Source organism: Myotis lucifugus, unplaced genomic scaffold (assembly GCF_000147115.1).
Source record: "Myotis lucifugus unplaced genomic scaffold, Myoluc2.0 scaffold_147, whole genome shotgun sequence".
Classification (NCBI taxonomy): domain Eukaryota; kingdom Metazoa; phylum Chordata; class Mammalia; order Chiroptera; family Vespertilionidae; genus Myotis; species Myotis lucifugus.
Window position 1 is genome coordinate 170,380 of NW_005871195.1, and position 26,050 is coordinate 196,429.

General features: G+C 35.1%; 1 protein-coding gene across 1 annotated transcript in view; it reads right to left on the reverse strand.

The window, feature by feature from the left end:
• Positions 1–2,236: 2,236 nt before the first annotated feature.
• The window catches only part of LOC102422997 (ligand-dependent nuclear receptor corepressor-like protein), a 112,156-nt gene continuing 88,342 nt past the window's right edge, over positions 2,237–26,050 (reverse strand). Inside the window, exons 6-8 of the mRNA XM_023759094.1 lie at positions 7,064–7,315; positions 5,189–5,279; positions 2,237–3,862 (exon numbers count right to left, since the gene is read on the reverse strand). Of these exons, the coding sequence (XP_023614862.1) occupies positions 2,830–3,862; positions 5,189–5,279; positions 7,064–7,315 (1,376 nt within the window). The 3' untranslated portion in view covers positions 2,237–2,829. The remainder of the gene's footprint in view (positions 3,863–5,188; positions 5,280–7,063; positions 7,316–26,050) is intronic.

Genomic DNA, 26,050 nt, shown 5'->3' on the forward strand with positions numbered 1-26,050 from the left:
TTATGCATAAATATAACTAATTGCCTAACAATCAGTTTATATTAACAAAATCTGTCAAAATCAAGGCAGCACAGAGTTTTACTAAATTACTGCGACAATGAAAATACTGCAATTAAAAAACAAATACAAGTATTTGTACTGTAAACTAAAAAAATCAGTCTCACTAAAGTTAGTATACAATTTAATATAAAATTGTCATTAGCTACCAGAAGTGGTTTAAACAACTTTACTGAACAGTAGTTTTCTAAAAACAGAGGCACTGTTTTTTTCTTTTCCTTCTTTTTTTTTTAAAATATAAAATACTTGAGGAACATTCAAATAAGTAGAAAGCACATAAGGTTTGCTTTCACCTTCATTAAAAGTCTGCTGAAACTGGATATTTCAGAAAATTGTCAACTGATAAATAGTAACTGGTAACTAAATTCATAAAGTACTTTGAAAGTTTAACATAAAGAACATCTTAATAGAATCACTGGGGAGAAGGGGAACCCATAAATTTCCCTGCCTTTCCTAGTTTGTATAATCAAAAGTTAACTCAATAATTAGAAACACTTTGTTTCTTTTAAAAGTCATGGGTTATTACCTATAAACTATCAAAAAATATTTAATTTACTATTTCTGACCAAAAATAAATAATACAAGTACTAAAATGCTGCAAATTAACTATAATATTACCTATAAAACTACTGATCACTGTGAAGTCAATAGCAAAATGATCCCTGATTTTATGAATCCTGTAAAGTTTTTGGTCAGGTCATCTTTTAAATGATATAAAAGAGTTCTGTTAAGTATCCCTTTACTATAAACTTCTCAATCAATTTGTTAATGTAAATATACTGTGAGGAATAAAAAAGCTCAATACAATACAAATATTATGTAATGCATTCAAGCCCCCAAATTTTTGCAAGTAAAATTCTGTATAAAGAGGTCAATAAAATTGTGTTAAAACATTACTTTATCTTTAACTTTGTTTTTTAGTGGGAAGAGGGGTAATAGATTAAATAATCCAAGTTCTGGCCCTCACAAAATATGGCTTAATTCTTTAAAAAGAAAGATGACCCTGACATCTGCTGTTTTGCAATCTATTATGTATACTTTCTTGGAAAAGAAAAGAGCGAGAGGATTCATCATACCCTACTATGCAGGTAACATTAATAGCTAAAGAGTGTTCAGTGTAGATCTAAGAGACCAAATAACTACTTGTTTAGTTCCCACTCTTCAGTTTCTTAAAACATATGTAAGCAGTTTTTAAATGTTATAGCTGAAAATCTCTTTAGTATTACATGTATATGTGATTATTAGATACACACAAACACAAGTGTAAAAACACAAGTATTTGACAAGGTGCACTTTTTTTTTTTTAATTCAGCTTTTGGATTTACAAAAAGTGGCTTAGAGAAATGATTAAAACCTGAATTTTAACAGAGAAAAGGGGCACTCAGAGAATTTTGAATATATGAAGCAAATCCCCATTCTTTAAATGGAGGCACATGCTTTATAATATAATATTTTACTACTAAAACGGCATACTCCATAAAACCAACATGGATACTCTGAACCACATTTTTAAACTGCTATATAAAAATTACTGGTCTCTCTATGAGTCTGGTAAAAGTTAAAATGCACTGCCCAGCTTCTAACTACCCAATTAGTAGAGTTTACATTACTGAAAGTTCAAAACAGCTTCAGTGTTAAATATCTGTAAATCTATTCAAAACCCTGAACAAACTGCAAATTTGGTTATTAGCAAAATGATAATGTTTCGCCCACCAAAATGAAATCTGTAATTCATTTTGATAAACTGAAAATGTTTTGAAATGTCACAGCAGCAAATATATTAAAGTTACACTGAGGTTTTTCAATAGTAGGAGTGTGTCACAATCCTTAAAATTTAAAGTAGTCATAACATCAACTAACCAGCACATTTAAACCAAAATTATCATTCTCAAGCTTTTTCTGTGCACATTATAAACATGCTCTAAGTTGCATTCCAACTTTCTTTTCTAACCTTACAAATTAGCTTATTTTTCAAATAAAAAACAAAATTAAATTATTTTAATAATTAAATTTAAATTACTTTTTGTTCTTAGTATTCCACCTTATATTAAAGAATTCTATAGCTGCTGGGGTTAACCATGTGTCAGTTTTTTAAAAAAGCATATATCTTATAAACCCCAGCATCCTGCTAAATCAACTATTAAATGATAAATATTGAATTTCATTATATATATAATTTAAGGTTTTCTTTTCAATTCCTGGTGGATGCACTTGAGTGCATTTCATATTTCATAGAATGCACTACAGTGTACTAATACTGTATATATTAATTTTTCTTAGTATGGAGATAGGTCTCTATTTAAACTTTGATTGGTTGTTTGACATACTTACAATAACTGTAAGTATGTTATATTAAAATGTCTACAAACGATTAGTATCATCTTTCCATTATAAGATGGTTCAACTGAATGGCTGGAGTGGTCTTTCACCAATAAAAATGTTTCACTTGACAATTACTTGTTTTCCCACAACGCTTTATGCTATTGACTACTAAAGAAAACCTGAATCTTTTTCACCTATTTATACAAGGATTAAATACAAACTATCAGAAGTAAGCAACTATATAATCTGTCCACAGTGAAAACCCTGAATAAAACTTTTTTTCAAAAGGCATGTAAGTGGTTTTTGAACTGTAAAATTTCATGTCTCCTGTCAGAGTGAGCATCTGTATTTCCCACATGTGTGTATATAGACATACAAATACACACCTGTGCACACACACACACGCAAACACACACACACAAACACACACACATTTTCCTAACAAGTAATCTACACAGGCTTGCTGCTGTTTTTGCAGCTGCCAGTCCCTGAATCTGTCATATTATATAACCCAGTGTCTGGTAATCGGAGTTTCTTCTTCGGAGGAGTCTTCAGTGTTCCAGATCTTTCTTTTACCTTGTATTCTAAAGTGCTGTGAGGTACCCCATAAATTCCTTGTGCTTTGGAAACACTCATTTTTCCGCTCATTACCATTGCAATAGCCTCTTCCATTATTTCATGATCATATTGCCGATAACGGCCACGTTTTTTCCTGGGCTGCTTATTATCTTTTCGATCCAATCCATCTTCAGTATTTTCAGAGGTTCCATCAACTGTTCCATTTTTAGAATTAAGACACAAAGGAGAGAGGTCCCCATGTATAAAATAAGAGTCAACACTTGAGTGAGTTATGGGCCCAGAACATTCTATTTTGTTCTGTTTAGGGAGTATATTTTTCAGTTTTTGGAGAGCTGATCCTTCAAGGACGGGAGAGGTTTTGGAAACTTGATACACAACATCCAGCAGACCAGGACCATCAGGTTGTGGTTTTGAAACAGAGCTTACTCGTAGCTGAGGAATTTTTAACTGTACAGTAGGATGTGAAGTTTCATATTGTAGGCTTTCATTTTTTTCTTTAAATTGAGTAACCATTTTCTGTAGAGTTAACTGATGGAGGTAACTGGAAGCTGTTGGGAATTTTAATTCTGAGGTTTCAAGTAGATTGAGTTTACTTTTTTCTGTGCGCTCTGCTTGAGCTCTTGCCCACAAGGCTACTTTCTGCAGCACTGCACAAGTTTCTTTACTGTCTTTATATGAATAACTATCATTGAAATCTCGAGTTTTGTTTTTAAAAGATGCAGGCTTCCCTGCTGGTAAGGCTTCTAAGTGGAGAAGTAAAGTTTTTTGAGGTATGCCATAAAGTATGCCTGCTTTATTTATGTCCAGTGCTCCAGACTGAATGTCTTTCAAAGCTTTTGAGAGCAAACCATCTGCAAACTCAGCACTTCTTTCCACATAGTCCTCTCTGTTTCTGTGTAGTCTCCTGGATGGATGGAATGAAACGATGGTAAACTGATGCATGAGAGACTCTCACACAGCTATGGAAGGGGAGGGTCCACTCCTTTATTATACTCCTTGCTTAGGTAACATCACTGCTTATACACTTTAAGTCTGTGAGATGTAGTAGTTACTCCTTATCAAAGCAAACGCTACAGTCCTGGTAGGACAATGTGTCAATCATACGGTGGCCTCAACAGGCAGACCTTCCAAGAACATAAAATCCTAATTCAGTATTTGTAAAAATATTCTCATGATGTTGCTATTCCTGACAGATGCTTGCAGAGCAACACTTAGATTTTTTACTTGTACAATTAGAGATCCATTATAAAAAAAAACCCAACCCAAATCCTAAAGGAGTTTTTGTTAGTAGAAACGTGACGTTACCACTAAACAAGTAATAAAAGAGTCAACCCCTTTAAAGGAAATTTGTAGCAGTAAGAATACTTCCAAACACAATATCTCATATTTCCACAAGACCCATTTTTCTCTAGACAAAAACTTACAATTGGAAACAAGTAGATAAGTTATATTTGGGTAAAATAATTTTAGATTTTGTAAATGTTTTTTTTCTATTTCCAATGTATCATTGTAATTTCAAAGTTTCTCAAACAGAAAGCTTAATTTACCTCATGATTCAAAACCTACTACAGCTTTAGTTTAAACAAATTACACTCTACATCTAAGATTTAAATGTGACAAAAAAGCTTTCTGTGTAGTTTGTTAATGGGAAGATGCAAGTTACAAAAAAATCCAAAAATCCAACAGAACAGCATTTCACTACTAATTACTTATTAATTTAGTAACAGATTTTAATCAAAGCATAGAAGGACTTTTTGTGGTGATTACTAGATATATTACATAGTCTGCCACCACGCCTAAAGCATAATGGAAAAAAACACAAACACTATAAAGTAACTATAAGAATTAGTAAGTACAGTACTTTTAAAATTTATTGTTTTAAAAAATTAAATAGTGAAATTACATATTTCCCTTAAATTTGCCTCCTGAATATGGAATTTAAATCCTCTTTACTTGTCCTGCTTCTTAGTTTGTATTCTATGGTTAAGTTGGTAGTTCATTTTAGTAACATGAACTAAAGTTTGGTGATTGTTCTGATAACTTTTCTTTAACAGAAAGAATAAAAAAGAAAGAGAAAGGACAAAATGGAAGGTATGAGAGACAAACACTTATGAGTGACAAAGCCTCTGGAGGAAACTATATATGTCAATCTACTCAGAGTAGCATTACGAGTTCTCTGCAGAGATAATTTTATATTAATATTAAGTTATATTTCCTGGATATTGCTTACCCAGCCATTGAATTTTCAGAAGGATCACATATGGATGACTCTTCAGATTTTATGCTGATTTTCTTTGTAGAGAGATCTAACACTCCATCCCCTATAATTTTTGCAAGAGAAAAAACTTTATATTTGTAACAGATTAATGAAACAAACAGGCTATGATATAAAACCTGTTTAAAATCAACCCTTTGTCACCTTTCCCACTGTTTGCAGTGCACAGCCATCTGACTGCTCATCCATGACTGTTTCTATTCAAGGCTGCCCAGATGATGCTTTGGGAAAGTAGGAATGATGTCAATTGCACAAAAGAGAGCATAGAAAATATGATAATAAGTAAGAACAATAATTAGCATTTATTAGAACTAACAATATGTGGAACATATACTTTAGGTAAACTGTGACTCTGCATAACCAGTGTGTTTTTAGAAATTACAGTGTAAAATTTTACTATTTTAAACAACTGAAATGAACAACAGTTGAGTCAGTGCCTATATAATATGTCATGGTTATATACGTGATTGAATGAAGACATAACTTATAACAATATAACACTTTAGGAAAAATAGCAGCTAGAAAACACTGCCTAAGTATTTGTTATTAAAAGATAGTTATTTTTAATTACTGTTATAATAGTGAATTTACATAAGTAAGATTTCAACGATTCAGATATACTGTAATAGGACAACTTCAGGATCAAGGAGAATAAAAATAAACTATGAATTTATAACACATCAATAAATAATATTGTTAATACTACTATATCTTTACTGACAGCTAAAAATTGAAAATTTAAACTGTAAGAAAGGAGTCATTATAAAAAACATATGCTTAAAATATACTCAAAAATACTGCTGGGTTTTTAAAAAACAATCAAGTGGGTTTTACTATTATTATACAAATCTACTTAATACTTACGTGCCCTAGGGCAAGACACAAAGATGAAAAAAATAAGAACATATCTCACCCATAACATACTATGCATAATTCAATAATAATTTTATTGAGTGCTTAGTATGTGCAAAGCACTATTTTAAGAATTTGGAGAGCAGCAGTAAAAATGGCATACAAAGTACCTATTCTCATGGTGCTTAGGACCTAGTGAGATAAGTCATACATACACCACCCCATCACCACCCAACATATTTTAGATTGAGGATAAGGGCTCCTTAAAAGCAAACAAAGAAGAGTAAGCTGATATTTTTCTGGCTTCAAGGATTGACAATAATTTCCTTAACTTGTGTTAATAAAAGCTACTTGTTTTATCTTTTTGAGTCAAACACTTATTTGGTATCCTCTATAAGCACTTAAAATGCCCTTGCCCCCTTTCCTCTGTAAATTATGGCTCTTCTTTCAATCAACTATTAGATAAATCCAATATAGCTCTCATCATTCAGGCTCTTATGAAAAACAGATCTCTATATAGTTAAGTACAAGATTACATTATATTTATCACATATATTACCTTTTCTTTTTCCCCAGTTACATCAACAATTGAAGATAAATCAATTTCTTTTTGTTTTTCAACTAAGTGTAAAAAACTGAATAGGAAGTGTTTACTAAATGTTCTCAGCTGTATATTTTTTAAAAATAATTTTTATCATATACATCTCTTTATTGTATACTTTGCTTTTAAGTTGCTATTTAGGATTCTCTCACCATATACTTTATTGTGAAAAGAGATTGAGAGCAACTCAAATTTCTTTTTTTATAAACAAAAGTCAAATGCAATACAAAAGCTCAAATTTAGCACTTCTTGCTAGTCCATATTAGGCTAATCACAAGTAATATTATTTCTAAAGTTTATCTATAAATATAACATTACATATATTTAAGAATATTAAAACATAAAATTATATATTACACAAACACAAAAAGTCTTACCTTGCTGAGTATTTTGTTCTTGCATTCGATTCACAGTGAGGTCTAAGGGGCCTTCCTGTTCTTCCTGAAGGGAGTTTTCTGCTTGGTTCATTTGGATACTTTTACATATTAGACTTGGTCCAATTGAACCATTTCTATTCTCTTGAATTTTACCACTTTTTGAAATATACTCAATTGCAAACTGACGTATCATCTTTTTCATTAATTCCTGAGCAACTAGGGGAATGTTAGGATCACAGTTCTGAGGAAGATCTAGAGAAGAAATAAGTATAATAAGCATTAAAAACTGAAATGCAAAATACCAATATTTAAACTTATCATATTTTTATTACAAATTAATAATTTCAGAAGTCTTTTCAGTGTCAGTCTGTAATTGCTAATGGTTCCTAGGACTTTGCAATAGAAACCCTGTAGATTTAATTAGTATTATGATAACAACTTCAAACTTGGCACATTTAACCATTTCTTCAAAATAACATTTTTGTTCACAAACTAAAATATAAGTAAGAAATTAAGACATAGAAAGCTCAGTAATATGTCCAATTTTTAGAGTTTTAAATGTGTTCTACTAGATATTAAAACACTCTAGTATGTGAATATAAACTATATATAACCAAATAAATTTTAACTTAATATACTAAGTGCATGCATTAACTATTAAAGAAAACATCTAAACTTTCATGATTGTTAATTACTATTTAATTCTTCAATTCTGTCAAATATGCATTTCTTATACAGTTTAAATGTCATAATCAAGGATTTATTTTTCTTTTTAAATATATTTTTATTGATTTCAGAGAGAAAGGGAGAGAGAAAAACATCAATGATGAGAGAGAATCATTGATCCGCTGCATCCTGCATGCACTTTTCTAGGGATCGAGCCCACAACCCCAGCATGTGCCCTTGACCGGAATCAAACCCGGGACCCTTTAGTCCGCAGGCCAACGCTCTATTCACTGAGGCAAGCTGATTAGGGCTGGATTTTTTTTTCTTCCCTCAACATTTTACACTTAGAAATTTAAATCAGAAAACAATAAAATAAAGAACAGTACAATCACACAGACAGCCTTGACCAAGTTTCAAGAATTGTTAGCATTCTGCCACACTCACTTTCTTTTAACTTTTTTTGGTTTGCAGAACTACTAAAAATTGTAGAATTATGACATTTCACTCCTCCATGTTTCAGCAAACATATACTAAGATTCTCCTATAAAAATGGCAATATCATTATTAAGTGCCTTAATTAATCATTGATCCCCAAACATATTGATCAGCTACAACTATAATGATCAGCAATGATATTCAGTTCTACTTGAAACTTGTACAAGAGGTCAAAACAGTTGAATGATTTTAGTGAGAGGTACAGCATAAGGAGAGACCAGTTATGAACACAGCATATAATAGTGATAAAGTTTTGGTATTGGGGAGGGGGGTTGTTGGTGGCTTTTCACATACACTTCCGGCCTCAATCCAATGCTTTTATTTACTCTGTTCCTTCAAATGTAGAATGACTGGTAAATTGGAAAGTATGATTATACTTGGTTAGGCTCCACAGAAGTGGTCCTTCTTCTTGAGATACTAGTAACTAGTTCAATGCTCCTTAAATGCCTCAACTCTTACCCAGGCAGATCAGTGTTATGTTAATAGGTCTGCATTGATCCAGGGCTGTTTGAGACAGAAGGGTCAACTCTCTTTAGTTTGAGGGTTCAGTATTAGCTGGAGAACTTGCCCAAGACATGTGAAGGCAAGTATTTGAACTAACATTTATTGTTACAGATCCCGGATTCTAAAATGCAGGAATGTTTGAAAACATACTATTTGGAGGTGAGAAGAGGCAACAAACACCTCCACTATGATCAATTCCATATTTGGTAGCAAAAAGTGACCTATGATAGCATGAATCTATTTATGGTCCTTGCAGAAATAGAAATATATTTGATCAATGGTGCTGAACCAGCTGGAGATGTTACATAATAAACATCTCCATTATATTACATCTTTAAAAAATATTTTAAAATTCAGAAGAAACATCTGAGAAAAGGGACTGTGGGCCTATTTTAAAAAGTTAACATTTTAACCTTTACATTTATTCTTTGACCCAGTAGGAAAGAGAGGCAGTATTGGTTTGGGGGTACTGGAGAAAAATAGACTTAGCTTATTTCCATTTTATAGTTTCTTTGTTCATAAAAATGGAAATAACAGAACCTTGAAAATCATAATAGGACTTGTTCACAGCATATTTTTTTTTAAATATATATTTTATTGATTTTTTACAGAGAGGAAGGGAGAGGGATAAAGAGTTAGAAACATCGATCAGCTGCCTCCTGCACACGCCCTACTGGGGATGTGTCCGCAACCAAGGTACATGCCCTTGACCGGAATCAAACCTGGGACCCTTCAGTCTGCAGGCCGATGCTCTATCCACTGAGCCAAACCAGTCAGGGTGCTCACAACATATTTTAAGATTATATGAGATTGCAGATCAAATACTTGACATTTTTACAGTGTGGTAAACATTAGTTCTTAATTATAGTGGCAATAACAAGATAAAAAGATGCAAGATAAGCAATTATATTTTATTTAAATCACAAGATGTCAAATAAGTAAAAATATTAAGGCAAATATAAAATTATTAACTGGGAAAATAAAAAGGACATAATATCTAAGCCCATGTGATATTTTTTGGTATAGCCCAGTGGTCGGCAGACTGCGGCTCGTGAGCCACATGCGGCTCTTTGGCCCCTTGAGTGTGGCTCTTCCACAAAATACTACCTGCGGGCGCACACGTACAGTGCGATTGAAACTTCGTGGCCCATGCGCAGAAGTCGGAATTTTGTGGAAGAGCCACACTCAAGGGGCCAAAGAGCTGCATGTGGCTCGCGAGCCGCAGTTTGCCGACCACTGGTATAGCCCATTACCACATGTAACCTAAATAAAGTGATTTACCAAAATAAAAAATTTCCATGCTGCCCATAAGGATTTCAGTTTATACCATTACTTGATTATTACCTCCAGGAATCTTTGAAGGTTTCTGTGAACAATCTTCTTCACCTTCTTTCAAACCTAATTTTGCTTTACATTATGTGTTAAAAGGAAATACTGAATGTACTTCTAGGTATTTTGGTTAACTGTTCTGTAATTTATTGATCAATGTTACCTTATAAATTTAAAATAATTAAATTTTCCAAAAAGAGCAAACACATACTTTATCATTGAGTTTAGAGCTAAGTTTTTAATGCAGAATAGATATCACTACTCTATTCAATTCACCTACTCAGATTTTGCCCCTTTATATTGGGGAATAAGTCTATGTGTGAAACCAAAGGACTTGGCAAAAAATAAATTAAAAAATAAGATAAAAAAGAGAAAAAGAAAGACAATAAAAATTCTGCTCAGTTGCTAATTAGCTAATGAATCTTCTAAATTACATGTACAAGCTATTATAATTACATAAAGCAAATGAGTTAATTAAAGATCTAGGCCAGGGATTAAACTCGTTTTGAAAGATCAGGCAAATAATAAGTATTTGGCTAGAAGATAAAACGTTGCCACTAGGAAATGGTGTCTACTGCCCTCAAGAAGACAGAAGAGCCCTAACCGGTTTGGCTCAGTGGACAGAGCGTTGGCCTGCGGACTCAAGGGTCCCAGGTTCGATTCCAGCCAAGGGCATGTACCTTGGTTGCAGGCACATACCCTGTAGGGAGTGTGAAGGAGGCAGCTGATCGATGTTTCTCTCTCTCGTCGATGTTTCTAACTCTCTATCCCTCTCCCTTCCTCTCTGTAAAAAATCAATAAAATATATTTTTAAAAAAAGGAAAAAAAAAAAAGAAGACAGAAGAGTCTGGCTGGTATGGCTCAATGGTTGAGCGTCGACCTATGAACCAAGAGGTCATGATTTGATTCCTGGGCAGGGCACAAGTCCGGGTTGTGGGCTCAACCCCCAGTAGGCGGTGTGCAGAAGGCAGTCAATCAATGATTTCCTCTTATCATTGATGTTTTTTCTATCTCTCTCCCTCTCTCCCTTCCTCTCTGAAATCAATAAAAAATATATTAAAAAAAAAGACAGAAGAAACTTATTTTTACCCTATCTTTTCATTTCTCAAATTTAACTAATTCAAAGTTTAACATGCTCTTTGTGGTAGTCAGTATCAAGACCGTCCGCAATGATCTCCACATCTTGGTTTCCTACTTCTGTGTAGTTCCTTCCACATTGTATCAGGGGTGTTATGTGTGATTAATAGCATAGCACAGAAATGTACCTCATTTCTGATATTAGGTTATATAGGTATGTGGTTTCTATCTTGGATACTCCTGAATATTGATGTTCGCTGCCTCCTCTCCGCTCCCACCCTTACTCCATCCTTGCATCTCTCTCTCTTTCACTACCAATTCTGGAGGAATCCATACTGTAAGCAACCCTATACTGAGGCTCATAAGAGTTTGATGTTCTTGAGCCAAATGAATGAAACTGGAAGAAAGTACTCCAGATCAATCAAATGCCATATGATTGCAAACCTACCTGACCCCTTGATTGCTGCCAAATGAAAAACTGCCAGAAACATCCAGCTGAGCCTCTCTCAGATTTCTGGCTCAGAGAAAATGTGAGATAATAAATGTTTGTTATTTTAAACTGCTAAATATTGGAGGTAATTTGTTAAACAGTAAAAGAAAAATAATAAGATTATGGTATACATTGGTGGGATGCTGCTGTATTAAAACCTAAAATGTACATATTGCTTTAAAACTAGACAGTGGACTTTGGGGAGAGTATTAAATATAAGCCTGAAATACACTGAAGAAATTGTGAATAGAAGCTTCCTGGTCTTTGATAAAGCTGGAGTGTGAAGACTTGTAGAAAAATGAGGTAAATGTTATTGGAAAGTGAAGGAAAGAATATACTTATGTAGTGGCAAAAAGACAATACTTGTTTGTAGTAAGTTGGAAAGTAAAAAATGTGCCTAATGAATTGGGTCATCTATTTAGGGAAATTTCTAAGCAAAGTGTTGACATGCCTTTTGATTTCCTCTTGCTAATTATCTATACTAATAAAAGCCTAGGTGGTCCTTGCATCGTCACAAGATGGCCAGCAGGGGAGGGCAATTGGGGGTGACCAGGCCTGCAGGGGAGGGAAGTTAGGGGTGACAGGCCTGCAGGGGAGGGCAGTTGGGGGTGACCAGGCCTGCAGGGGAGGGAAGTTAGGGGTGACAGGCCTGCAGGGGAGGGCAGTTGGGGGTGACCAGGCCAGCAGGGGAGGGCAGTTGGGGGCCATCAGGCTGGCAGGGGAGAGCAGCTGGGGGCGATCGGGCAGGCAAGCAGAAGCGGTTAGGCGCAATCAGTCAGGCAGGTGAGCGGTTAGGAGTCAGCAGTCCTGGATTGTGAGAGGGATGTGGCCTAAACTGGCAGTCGGACATCCCCCGAGGGGTCCCAGATTGGAGAGGGTGCAGGCCAGGCTGAGGGACACCCCCTTGTGCACGAATTTCGTGCACCGGATCTCTAGTAGTAAAATATAAGGAAAGAGATATATACTAAAGGAATGACTATTAAATAAACAAAAAAACAGGTCTTAATTGTTTTGAAAATTTTCAGTCAATACAGATAGTAAATGAGTCTAAAATTAAGAAAGGTAGAGAGCCCTAGCTGGTTTGGCTCCGTGGATAGAACATCGGGCTGCAGACTGAAGGGTCCTGGGTTCGATTCTGGGCAAGGGCATATATCTCAGTTGCAGGCTCAATCCCCATTGGGAGGCAATCAATCGATGTCTCTCTCTCTCACATTGATGTTTCTCTCTCTCTGTCTCTCCCCCTCCACTCTCTCTGAAAAATCAATGAAAAAATATCCTGAGGTGATGATTAACAAAAAAGAAAGGTTGAGCAAAGGCTAAACCAGGGGAACAACCAGGAAAATATGCTTCAGAAAGCTGATGGGTTTTCTCCAAATTTGACTTCTTAATAATGTTTTGAGTATCATTTGAATTTTTCATTTTCATTGTTTTGTGGGAGGAATTTCACTCTACTCTTCTAAACAAAGAACTCTGGAAGTAACCAAAATCTTTTGAGAACGTGTCTATTCAAGAACACTGGTTAAATCTCTGTAAAAACAACAAGCTATATAGCATTTCAAATTGCCCTATTCCTATCCTCCCATGATAGTTCTGAGGTAGCCTTCCCCAACACACAGTTCCTAAGCAAAGACAGAATCTCATGGTCCTAGAAATTTAAGAAAATCTCTGTTCCATCAACAGTTAACAACTACCTAACTAAGAAATGTCAGTGGCCACAAAATAAAAAAAGTGACTTCACAAATCAGTGACAATAACACACAGTAACAACAACAAACTCTGAGATGGGGGATAACCTGATTTCCATGGCTGTCACACTGTATTTTTTAAAACATCCAGTTTTTGAAACAAAACATTATGAGAAATGCAAAGCAAGAAGTATGGCCTATACCAGTGGTTCTCAACCTTCTGGCCCTTTAAATACAGTTCCTCATGTTGTGACCCCCAATCATAAATTATTTTCGTTGCTACTTCATAACTGTAATTTTGCTACTGTTTTGAATTGTAATATAAATATCTGATATGCAGGATGGTCTTAGGTGACCCCTGTGAAAGGGTCGTTTGACCCCCAAAGGGGTCGTGGCCCACAGGTTGAGAACCACTGGCCTATATAAAGGAAGAAAGAAGTCAATAGAAAATGTCTCTGAGGAAGTGGAGATATTGGACCTACTGGATAAAAAGTTTAAAGTAAACATTTTAAATATGTTCAAAGAACTAAAAGAAACCATGTATAAAGGAATAAAGGAAAGCATCAGAAGAACATCTCACTAAATAAAAAATATAAATAAACAGAAGTTTTTAAAAAGAACCACACAGAAATTCTGAAGTTGAAAAGTACACTAACTAAAATGCAAAATTCATTAGATGGATACAATAGCAGATTTCAATTGACAGAAAAAATAATCAGTAAGCTTGAAAGTAGGCCAACTGAGTTTACCCAGTCTCAGGAGAGAATGGAAAGAAGAAGGGAATAAAGGAAGAAAATCAGGCAGGTAGTAAGATAGGTAGAAAAGAAGAAGGGAGGAGAAGGAAAAAGGAGGAAAAAAATAAAGACAACGCCAAGTTCTCTTTTAAAGAAGAAATCTAAACAGAGCCTCAGAGATCTGTGAAGTGTACCAACATACACAAATGGTAGTCCCAGAAGGAGATAAAAGAGGCACAAATATTAGAAAAGATGTCCCAAATTTTATGAAAAACATTTATTAACATATCCGATGAACTTCAAGAGGAATGAAAGAGAAGTCACATTTGGATGTACCTAGACACATTTAGATGCATTCTAATCAATCAATCAAAAACCCAAGACAGAGACAATCTTGAATGCAACAAGAAAAAAATCAATTTATCACAAACAAGGGACCCTCAGTGAGATTATAGCCAATACCACATCAGAAGTCATGAAGTCCAGATGTCACAGTGGGATGACATATTCAAGGAATTGAAAAAGACTGTCAACCAAGAATTCTATTTTTAGCAAAACTATCCTTCATAAAAAAAAGGAGAAATTTAGACATCCTCAAATAAAACAGGTTTTTTTTTTTTTGCTAGCAGACCTGATCTAATGAAAGGACACTAGACAGTAAAGCGAATTCACACAAAGAAATAATAATCACCAGTATAGTAACTACATAGGTAAAATAAAATATAAACATATTTGTAAATTATAAATGTATTTTTTTTGTTAATCCTCACTGGAGGATATTTTTTCCATTGAGTTTTAGAGAGTGGAAGGGAGGGGGAGAGATAGAAAAACATCAGTGTGAGAGAGACACATTGCTTGGTTGCCTCCTGGGGCCAGGGGTGGAGCCTGCAACCAAGGTATGTTCCCTTGACCAGAACTGAACCACAACCCTTCAATCCATGGGCCAACACTCTAACCACTGAGCCAAACCAACTAGGGCTATAAATGTATTTTTTTGTTTTTAATATTTTCCCTCCTATTTAATTTAGATGATAACTGCACAAACCAATAATTATGAATCTGTCTTGGTGGACAAAGAATACCTAAAGATATAACAGAAAGGACAATACAACATAAAGGAGGAGAAATGGAATGGACACATGTAGAATCAAGGTTTTTGTATACTACTGATATTAAGTAGGTATTAAGCTGAACTAGATTGCTGTTTATTAAGATGTTAATTATAATTCCAAGGCAACCACTAAGAAAGTAACTGAAAACCATACAGTAAAAGAAACAAATAATTAAAATGGTACACTAGAAAACTGTTATTTAACACAAAAGAAAGTAATAATGAAGAAATAGAGAAAACAAAAAATATATAAAACACTAAAAATAAATAGTAAAATGAGAGATGAAAATCCTACCTTACCAGTAATTATAATAAATGTAAATAAAAAGGAAAAGATTGGCAGAATGGATTAAAAGTATAATCTAACCATATGCTGCCAAAAGAGACACTTTAAATTTAAAGACACAATCATGTTAAAAGAAAGTATGAAAATACAGTCAGACCTCATATCTTGAACATCTCTCATCTTGAATGATTTGGTTCTCGACCAAGTTGTTCACAGAAAAAAATGTCTGGGTTGTAGAACCAAACTTTGGTTTTTGAGCTGACAACCCTTTCATGCTAATACCTCAGCATGACACAAAGCTTCTCCCTGGCAACAACCAAAGGAGAGAATGCTTTTGTTGCTAGTGAAATCAATGATAGCACAATTTTAAAACATAAAGAGGCCATCAAGAGTGCTAATGTTGCTAAGGGTCTGAAAGAAGCAATGATCACAGGGAATTGTTGATTTGGATAAACAAAAAGCAGTAAGCCAGTGATAGTATTTCGGAGGTAGTGATGTATGTTCTGCATGCTAACCTGAAAGACTCCCCTGGAATGACTGCCAAAAGTGGTTCCTTTAAGGCTAGTAGAAGGTAGTTTGAAAAATTTAAGAAAAAAGTATTTATAGGTTAAACAGTATATATTAGAGATGCACTGTATATAAGAAAGGTTAAAACGGGGAATCATTTGGGGGTCTGGAACAGATTAATTAAATTTACATTGTTTCTAATGGGAATCACATAGTAGGTAGCCTTCTCAGATTGACTTCTTTCACTTACTAATATGCATTTAAAGTTCGTCTGTGTCTTTTCATGGCTTGACTACTCACTTTTTTTTAAAGCTGAATAATATTGCATTGTCCAGATGTATCATGTAAATAGTAGTAACCAAAAGAATGCTAGAGTGACAGAAATACAAAGGATTGTAAAAAAAAAAAAATACTATGAACAACTCTATTCCAACAAACTGGCCAACCTAGAAGAAATGGACATATTCCTAGAAAAATATGACCTTCCAAAACTCAATCAGGAAGAATAAAAAAAATGTGAATAGGCCAGTAACTATGGAGGAAATTGAAGCAGTAATCAAAAAACTTCCAGAAAACAAAAGACCTGGGCCAGACGGCTTCACAGGAGAGTTTTACCAAACATCCAAAGAAGAACGAAAACCTATTTTCCTCAGACTATTCCAAAAAATTCAAGAGGAAGGAACACTTCCAAGCTCTTTCTATGAAGCCAGCATTACCCTAATCCCAAAACCAGATAAAGACACTACAAAGAGAATTACAGGCCAATATCCCTCATGAACATAGATGCTAAAATCCCCAACAAAATCCTAGCAAATCAGAGCCATCGTTACATTAGAAAGATCATACATCATGACCAAGTGGGATTTATTCCGGGGATGCAAGGATGGTATAATATCCGAATATCAATAAATGTGATACATCACATAAACAAATTGAGAGGTAAAAATCACAATCATATCAATTGATGCAGAAAAAGCATTTGACAAAATACAACATGCTTTCTTGATAAAAACTCTCAGCAAAGTGGAAATAGAGGAATCATACTTCAACATAATTAAAGCCTTATATGACAAACCTACAGCCAACATCATACTCAATGGGCAAAAACTAAAAGCATTCTCCCTAAGAACAGGAACAAGACAGGGATGCCCACTTTCACCACTCCTGTTTCACACAGTACTGGAAGTGCTAGCCATAGCGATCAGACAAGAAGAAATAAAAGGCATCCAAATTGGAAAAGAAGTAGTAAAACTGTCATTATTCGCAGATGACATGATATTGTACATAGAAAACCCTAAAGACTCCATAAAAAAACTACTAGATTTAATAAATGAATTTGGCAATGTAGCAGGATACAAAATTAACACTCAGAAATCTATGGGTTTTTTTATACACCAATAATGAACTCACAGAAAGAGAAACAAACAAACAAAAACAACCCCATTTACCATTGCAACAAAAAAATTAAGATACCTAGGAATAAACTTAACTAAGGAGGTAAAAGACCTTTACTTGGAAAACTATAGGACATTGAAAAAAGAGATAGAGGAAGACATAAACAAATGAAGAATATACCGTGGTCATGGATTGGTAGAATCAACATCATTAAAATGTCCATACTACCCAAAACAACCTATAGATTCAATGCAATCCCCATTAAAATACCAATGGCATATTTCAGAGACCTAGAACAAACTCTCCAAAAATTCATATGGAATAAAAAAGACCCCAAATACCTGCAGAAATCTTAAGAAAGAACAAAGTTGGAGGGATCACAATACCAGATATCAAGCTACATTACAAAGCCAGTGTTCTCAAAACTGCCTGGTATTGGCAAAAGAACAGACATATAGACCAATGGAACAGAACAGAGAACCCAGAAATTGACCCAAGCCACTATGCTCAATTAATATTTGACAAAGGAAGCAAGGGCATACAATGGAGTCAAGACAGTCTCTTCAATAAATGGTGTTGGGAAAATTGGACAAATACATGCCCCCCCAAATGAAACTAGACCACTAACTCACACCATACACAAAAACAAACTCAAAATGTATCAAGGACTTAAACATAAGATGGGAAGCCATAAAAATCTTTGAAGAATCCATAGGCAGCAAAGTATCAGACATATGTTGTATCAATATCTTTACTGATACAGCTCCTAGGGCAAAGGAAACTAAGGCGAAAATAAACAAATGGGACTACATCAAAATAAAAAGCTCCTTCACAGCAAAGGAAACCATCAACCAAACAAGAAAGTCCGCCGAACTGGTTTGGCTCAGTGGATAGAGCGTCGGCCTGTGGACTGAAGGGTCCTAGGTTCGATTCCGGTCAAGGGCATGTACCTTGGTTGTGGGCACATCCCCAGTGGGGGGCATGCAGGAGGCAGCTGATCGATCTCTCTCATCGATGTTTCTAACTCTCTATACCTCTCCCTTCTTTTCTATAAAAAATCAATGAAATATATTTTTTAAAAAAGAAAGAAAGCCCACTGCATGTTATATCTGATAAGGGCCTCATCTCCAAAATTTATAGGGAACTCATACATCTTAACAAAAGGAAGATAAACAATTCATTCAAAAAATGGTCAAAGGACTTAAATGTACACTTTTTGAAAGTGGACATACAGAAGGCCAAGAGACATGAAAACATGCTCAAAGTCACTAATCACCTGAGAGATGCAAATCAAAATGACAATGAGATAACATCTCATACCTGTCAGAATGGCTATCATCAGCAAATCAACAAATGACAAGTGCTGGCAAGGATGCGGAGAAAAAGGAACCCTAGTGACTGCTGGTGGGAATGTAGACTTGTGCAGCCACTGTGAAAACAATATGGAGTTTCCTCAAAAAATTAAAAATGGAATTCCCATTTGACCCAGTAATCCCACTTCTAGGAATATATCCCAAGAAACCAGAAACACCAATCAGAAAGGATATATGCACCCCTATGTTCATAGCAGCACAATTTACAATAGCTAAGATTTGGAAACAGTCTAAGTGCCCATCAGCAGAATAGTGGATTAGAAAACTGTGGTACATCTACACAATGGAATACTACGCTGCTGTAAAAAAGAAAGAACTCTTACCATTTGCAACAGCATGGATGGACATGGACAGCATTATGCTAAGCGAAATAAGCTAGTCGGAGAAAGATAAATATCACATGATCTAACTAATTTGTGGAATATAATGAACAACATAAACTGATGAACAAAAATAGATCCAGAGACAGAAGCATCGAACAGATCGTCAAACTTCAGAGGGAAGGTGGGGATAAGGTGGGGTCGAGGAGGGGTGGGGGGAGGGAAGAGATCAACCAAAGGACTTGTATGCATGCACATAAGCATAATCAATGCACAAAGACATTAGGGAGAGTGAGGGCATGTGCTGGGCGGTGGGGGTGGTCTGGGAGAGGTCAATGGGGGAAAAAGGAAATATATGTAATACTCTACGTAATACTTTAAACAATAAAGCTTTAAAAAATAAAAGAATGCTAGGGTGGTTATACTAATATCAGACAAAATCTATTCTAAGACAAAACTGTTATTAGAAACAGGTCATTTTATAATGAAAAATCCAAAATACATGAAGAAGAAACTAACAGATTTAAAGGAAGAAATAGAATATTCAATAGTAATAGTTGGACACTTCAATAAACTACTTCTAATAATGGATAAAAAAGTAGACAAAAGATCAACAAGCAGAAGACATATATAAACCAACTATACCTAACAGACATATATAAAGCACTTTATACCAAACAATAGAATATATTATTTTCATCAAGTACACATGAAAATTCTCCAAGACAGACCATATGTTACATCACAAAACAAGTCTCGATCAATTTTTAAAAATTAAAAAAATACAAAATGTTTTTCAAAATTAAAGAAGTGAAAAAAATATCAGTGACAAAATGAAATTTGGGAAATTAACAAATGTGAAAATAGAAAAACATACTCCTAAATATCTAATGGATGAAACATGGAGTCACAAGGGTTAATAGAATACACTAAAAGTTGAATGAACAGGAAAACACTACATACTAAAAGGTATGAAGTACAGCTAATAAAGCAGTGCTTAGAGGACAATTTATAGCTATAAACACATACTAGTATAAATTTTTTTTCACATTTAATGACCCAATAACCTAACCTTTCAACTTACGAAAAAATAAATTAAAAACTAAACCCAAAGCAAGTATAAAGAAATAAAAAGTTAGAAAAGAAAAAATAGAGAATGGAAAAACAACAGAGATTAATGAAACCAAAAGATGATTCTTTGAAAAGATTGAAAATTTATAAAACTTTAGACTACCCGAAGAAAAACTAGATAAGATTTAAATTGTGAAAATCATGAATGAAGGAAAATACATCACCATTATCATTAAAGAAACACAAAAGATAATCAGAAAATACCATTAAAAATGTTAACTAATTAGATCTTCTAGATCAGCAGTTCTCAAATTGTGGGTCCCGACCCCTTTGAGGTTGAACGACTCTTTCACAGGGGTCGCCTAAGACCATCGGAAAACACATATTTTTGATGGTCTTAGGAACCGAGACACCGCTCCTCTATCTGTCTCCAGGCGGGTCCGCCCACATGCAGATACGCCCACATACGAGTACCTGGCGTGATGACATCATCGCGCCAACCCCATCACATACACCCCATACAAATACAGGTGTATGTGACAGCATTGGCACCATAATGTACTTATGCGGACCAGTCACACCTGTGTAGAGAGCAGCTACTGTGTAGAAAGTAGCTGCTGTGTTGAAAGCAGCAGTATTGGAGGTAAAATGACACTTCATGAATTATAATTACTGGGTAAATGTAAAATCATGTACTATAAAATCATCAACTACTGCAAAAAAAAAAATATCTGTACCATGGGAACTTAATCTGGATGCTGATCGGTCTTTTTATATTCAGCTGTGGTTGATGTGAATACTGCCCCCTTGTGATAGTAACAGGTATGTAAAAACAACAACACAGAGAATGGTAAATCATAGGAAACTTTAATGAACTGTATTGACTGAACTATGCCATATATCATCTTTTGTATTATTAAAGCTATTGTTATATATTATTTTTATTAGCAAACCATCCCATGACAATGGATCGTGTAGAGAAGAACGTTAAGAAAAGAAAATATAGTGAGGATTTTTTACAGTATGGTTTTACCTCAATAATTACAGCAGGAATTGAGAAACCGCAATGTGTTATTTGTTGTGAAGCTCTATCAGCCGAATCTATGAAGCCGAACAAACTAAAACGCCATTTTGATAGCAAGCATCCGAGCTTTGCCAGCAAGGGTACCAACTATTTTAGAAGCAAAGCTGATGGACTCAAGAAAGCCAGACTTGACACTGGTGGCAAGTACCACAAACAAAACGTAGCAGCCGTTGAAGCTTCATATTTGGTGGCACTCAGAATCGCCAGAGCTATGAAACCTCACACCATTGCTGAGGATTTACTGTTGCCAGCGGCCAAAGACATTGTTCGAGTTATGATCGGAGATGAATTTGTTACAGAATTGAGTGCAATTTCTTTATCTAGCGACACTGTCCGCAGAAGAATAGATGACATGTCTGCTGATATTCTTGATCAGGTAATCCAGGAAATTAAATCTGCTCCACTTCCAATATTTAGTATCCAGCTTGATGAATCTACAGACGTTGCAAACTGTTCACAGTTACTGGTTTACGTGAGGTATATTAATGATGGCGACTTTAAAGATGAGTTTCTTTTTTGCAAACCTCTTGAAACAACAACTACTGCACGTGATGTATTTGACACAGTTGGTTCATTTCTGAAAGAGCATAAGATCTCTTGGGAAAAGGTTTGTGGTGTTTGCACAGATGGTACTCCAGCTATGCTAGGATGTCGATCTGGATTTCAACGTTTGGTACTGAATGAGTCACCAAAAGTCATCGGAACTCACTGTATGATTCATCGGCAAATATTAGCAATGAAGACGCTGCCACAAGAGTTACAAGAAGTAATGAAAAGTGTCATAAGTTGTGTCAATTTTGTAAAGGCGAGCACTTTAAACAGTCGACTGTTTTCGCAACTGTGCAACGAGTTGGATGCGCCGAACAATGCTCTGCTATTTCACACTGATGTGAGATGGTTGTCGAGAGGAAAAATTTTAAAACGTGTTTTTGAGCTTCGTAATGAACTCAAAACGTTTTTTAATCAGAAAGCAAGACCACAGTTCGAAGCACTTTTCAGCAATAAAAGTGAACTGCAGAAAATAGCTTACTTGGTTGACATCTTTGCTATCTTGAATGAGTTAAATTTATCACTGCAAGGACCAAATGCAACATGCCTCGATTTGTCTGAAAAGATCCGATCATTCCAAATGAAACTTCTGCTTTGGCAAAAAAAACTGGATGAAAATAAAATTTACATGTTGCCTACCTTATCTGCTTTTTTTGAGGAACATGACATTGAACCAGACAAAAGGATTACGATGATGATTTCTGTGAAAGAACACTTGCACATACTTGCAGACGAAATGTCATCATACTTTCCAAATCTACCTGACACCCCATTTGCACTTGCCAGAAGCCCATTCACAGTCAAAGTTGAAGATGTTCCTGAGACAGCACAAGAGGAGTTCATTGAACTTATTAACAACGATGCAGCGAGAACTGATTTCTCTACAATGCCAGTTACAAAATTCTGGATCAAGTGTTTGCAGTCATATCCTGTTCTGTCTGAGACTGTGTTGCGCCTTCTTCTTCCATTTCCAACAACATATCTTTGTGAAACAGGGTTTTCCAGCTTGTTGGTTATCAAGTCTAAATACAGAACTAGACTTGTTGTGGAAGATGATCTTCGTTGTGCTCTTGCAAAGACTGCCCCGAGAATTTCTGATCTGGTGAGAAAGCAAACTCAACCTTCGCGCTGACGTTGGCTTTTTACGCATACTGTCGCAAAATGTAGCAATGTAGTTTACTGTTGTTATATTAAGACTGTTACCCATGCTACACCATGCTTCAAGACAAAATTTCATTTATTTGTAATTAGAAATAAATATTTCACAATATATAATTACATATTGTTTTTGTGATTAATCACTATGCTTTAATGATGTTCAATTTGTAACAATGAAAATACATCCTGCATATCAGATATTTACATTACGATTAATATCAGTAGCAAAATTACAGTTATGAAGTAGCAACGAAAATAATTTTATGGTTGGGTGTCACCACAACATGAGGAACTGTATTAAAGGGTCTCGGCATTAGGAAGGTTGAGAACCACTGTTCTAGATGAAATGGAAAAATTCCTAGAAAGACAAAACTACCAAACTGATTCAAGAAGTAATATAAAATGTAGCCCGGCTGGCAATGCTTAATGGTTGAGTGTCGACCTATGAACCAGGAGGTCATGGTTCATTTTCTGGTCAGGGTACATGTCCGGGTTGCAGGCTCAATCCCCAGTAGGGGGTGTGCTGGAGGTAGCTGATCAACGATTCTCTCTCATCATTGGCTGATCAACGATTCTCTCTCATCATTGATGTTTCTTTCTCCACCCTGCGCCGCCCCCCCTGCCCCCCCGTAATAACAGCTTGAATCAATAACCAAAAACCTGCCACAAAGAAAGCCCAGTGACAGACAGATTAACTGGTGTACTGTATACTGTTAGACACTTAATGAAGAATTAACACCGATCCTTCAACAACTCTAAGAAACACTTCCCAACTCATTCTATGAGGCCAATAAGTAGCCTGATATTAAAAACAGAGAAAACAGCAACAAAAACCTGCATGAAAAGAAAACCACCTAACCAAATAAAAAAAATATCCATTATGAATTGATACAAAAATCCTAAACAAAATACTATCAAACAGAATCCAGCAACCTAAAGAATACAAGGTCAGTTCACAGATAAAAACCAGTCAGTGTCTTGTTTTTGAAAACTTCCTTATTTTGGGGCATACAAAAAATATTCTATATCCACTTTCTACTCTTCCTGTCCCTGGTGTAGTTAGAATCTTTCAATATTTCAAATATCCAACTTTTCCTTCATGTGGTAGGGATTGTTATTTAGGCATAAGTGTGGTCATTGCTACTTTATTGTCACTGCTTATAGAATCTCTGGCAGGCAAAGCTTATAAATGCCACACACAATATTTCCCGTGTTCTGTATTATCAATGTGATAATACATCTTCCACAAAAATTAACTCAAAATAGGTAATATACCTAAATGTAAAGCACAACTATAAAGCCACTACAAGATAACACAGGAGAAAATCTTGGTGACCTTGGGTTTGACAATGACTTTTTAGAAAACAAAATGCATAAAAATATTAAGACAATATTAAAATTTAAGAATTTCTGGTCTGTGAAAGACTGTTAAGAGAATGAAAATGCAAGCCACAGACTGAGAGAAAATATTTGCATAATCTGATAAAGGGGTCTTATGTCCAAAATACACAAAGAACTCTTAAAACCAACAATGAGAAAATGAATAACCCAATGCAAATGGGTTATAAATGTGCAAAAGATCTGAACAAGCAACTCACCCAAAGAGATATGCAGGTAGCAAATAAGCATATGAAAAGGTGCTCAATATCATATGTCATAAAGGAATTGAAAATTAAAATAATAATGAGATACCACTTAGAATGGCTGAAATCTAAAACATTGGCAACAACAAATTCTGACAAGGATGGGGAGCAATAATAGTTCTCTTTCATTGCTGGTGGGAATGCAAATGGTACAGCCACAGTGGAAGATAATATGGCAGTTTCTTTTCTTTTTTTTAAATATATTTTTATTGATTTCAGAGAGGAGAGGGATAGAAAGATAGAAACATCAATGAGAAAGAATCATTGATTGGCTGCCCCCTACTGGGGATCAAGCCTGCAACCCAGGCATATGCCCTTGACTGGAATCGAACCTGGGACCCTTCAGTCCACAGGCCGACGCTCTATCCACTGAGCCAAACCAGCTAGGGCAATATGGCAGTTTCTTACAAAGTTCAACAGTCTTATCATAGGATCCAGGAATTGTACCCTTAAGGTATTTATGAAAATGAATTGAAAATATAGCTACACATAAATTAGTATATTTATAATTGCTAAAATTAGAAACAACCAAAATGTCCTTTAATAGGTGAGTGGATAAACAAACTGAGGTATATGCATAGCATGGAATATTATTCAGTAATTAAAAGAAATGAACTATCAAGCCACATTAAGGGAAAAAAAAAGGAACCTAAAAAAGGTTACATACTGTAGCATACCAACTGTATAACATTTTGGAAAAAAGCAAAACCATGGAGACAGTAATATCAGTGTTTGACATAGGTTGGGGCAAGGGGTGGAAGGACAAATAGGTGGAGTAGAGGGAATTTTTAAGGCAGTGAAACTATTGTGTATGACACTGTAATGGTAGATACATGGAACTGTACATCTGGCAAACCTCACACAACTGTACAAGACACAGAGTGAACCTAAGGTAAAGTAAAGCTCCATTTAATAATAATGTATCAATAGTAATTAATCAACTGTAAGAAATGTAGGGGGAAGGAGGGAGCTCGAATATGGTGATGGGAGAAGATTTGACTTTGGGTGGTGGGCACACAGTATAATATACAGATCTTGTAACATAGAAACCCACACCTGAAACCTCTATGTTCATGTTAACCAATGTCACCCCAATAAATTAATTAAAAAAAGAAGAAACGCAACACACTAACGGAAGATTGTTAATAACAGGGAACACTGAGGGGGGGAGGAGATGAATTTTCCACACTTTCTGCTCTTTTTTTCTGTAAACCTAAAAATGCTCTAAAAAATAACCTCTATTAATCTAAAAAACAAAACAAAAAACTGGATTAAGTGAAAAATTCATTTGACTTCATATACTTTTCTTCCTTTAAAAACTATTCAGTAGATGGCACCAGAGAACCTTTAGAATAAGAAATTACAAGATGGCATTGTACTATTCATAAAGACTAGTTTTGATGTTGATACATGCTTTGAGACTGTATTTAGTCATTAATAAATATAATTGCCACTCCTGAAAAAAAAAGATGTGCTACAGACAACTAAATTTAGATGCAAATTATATAAT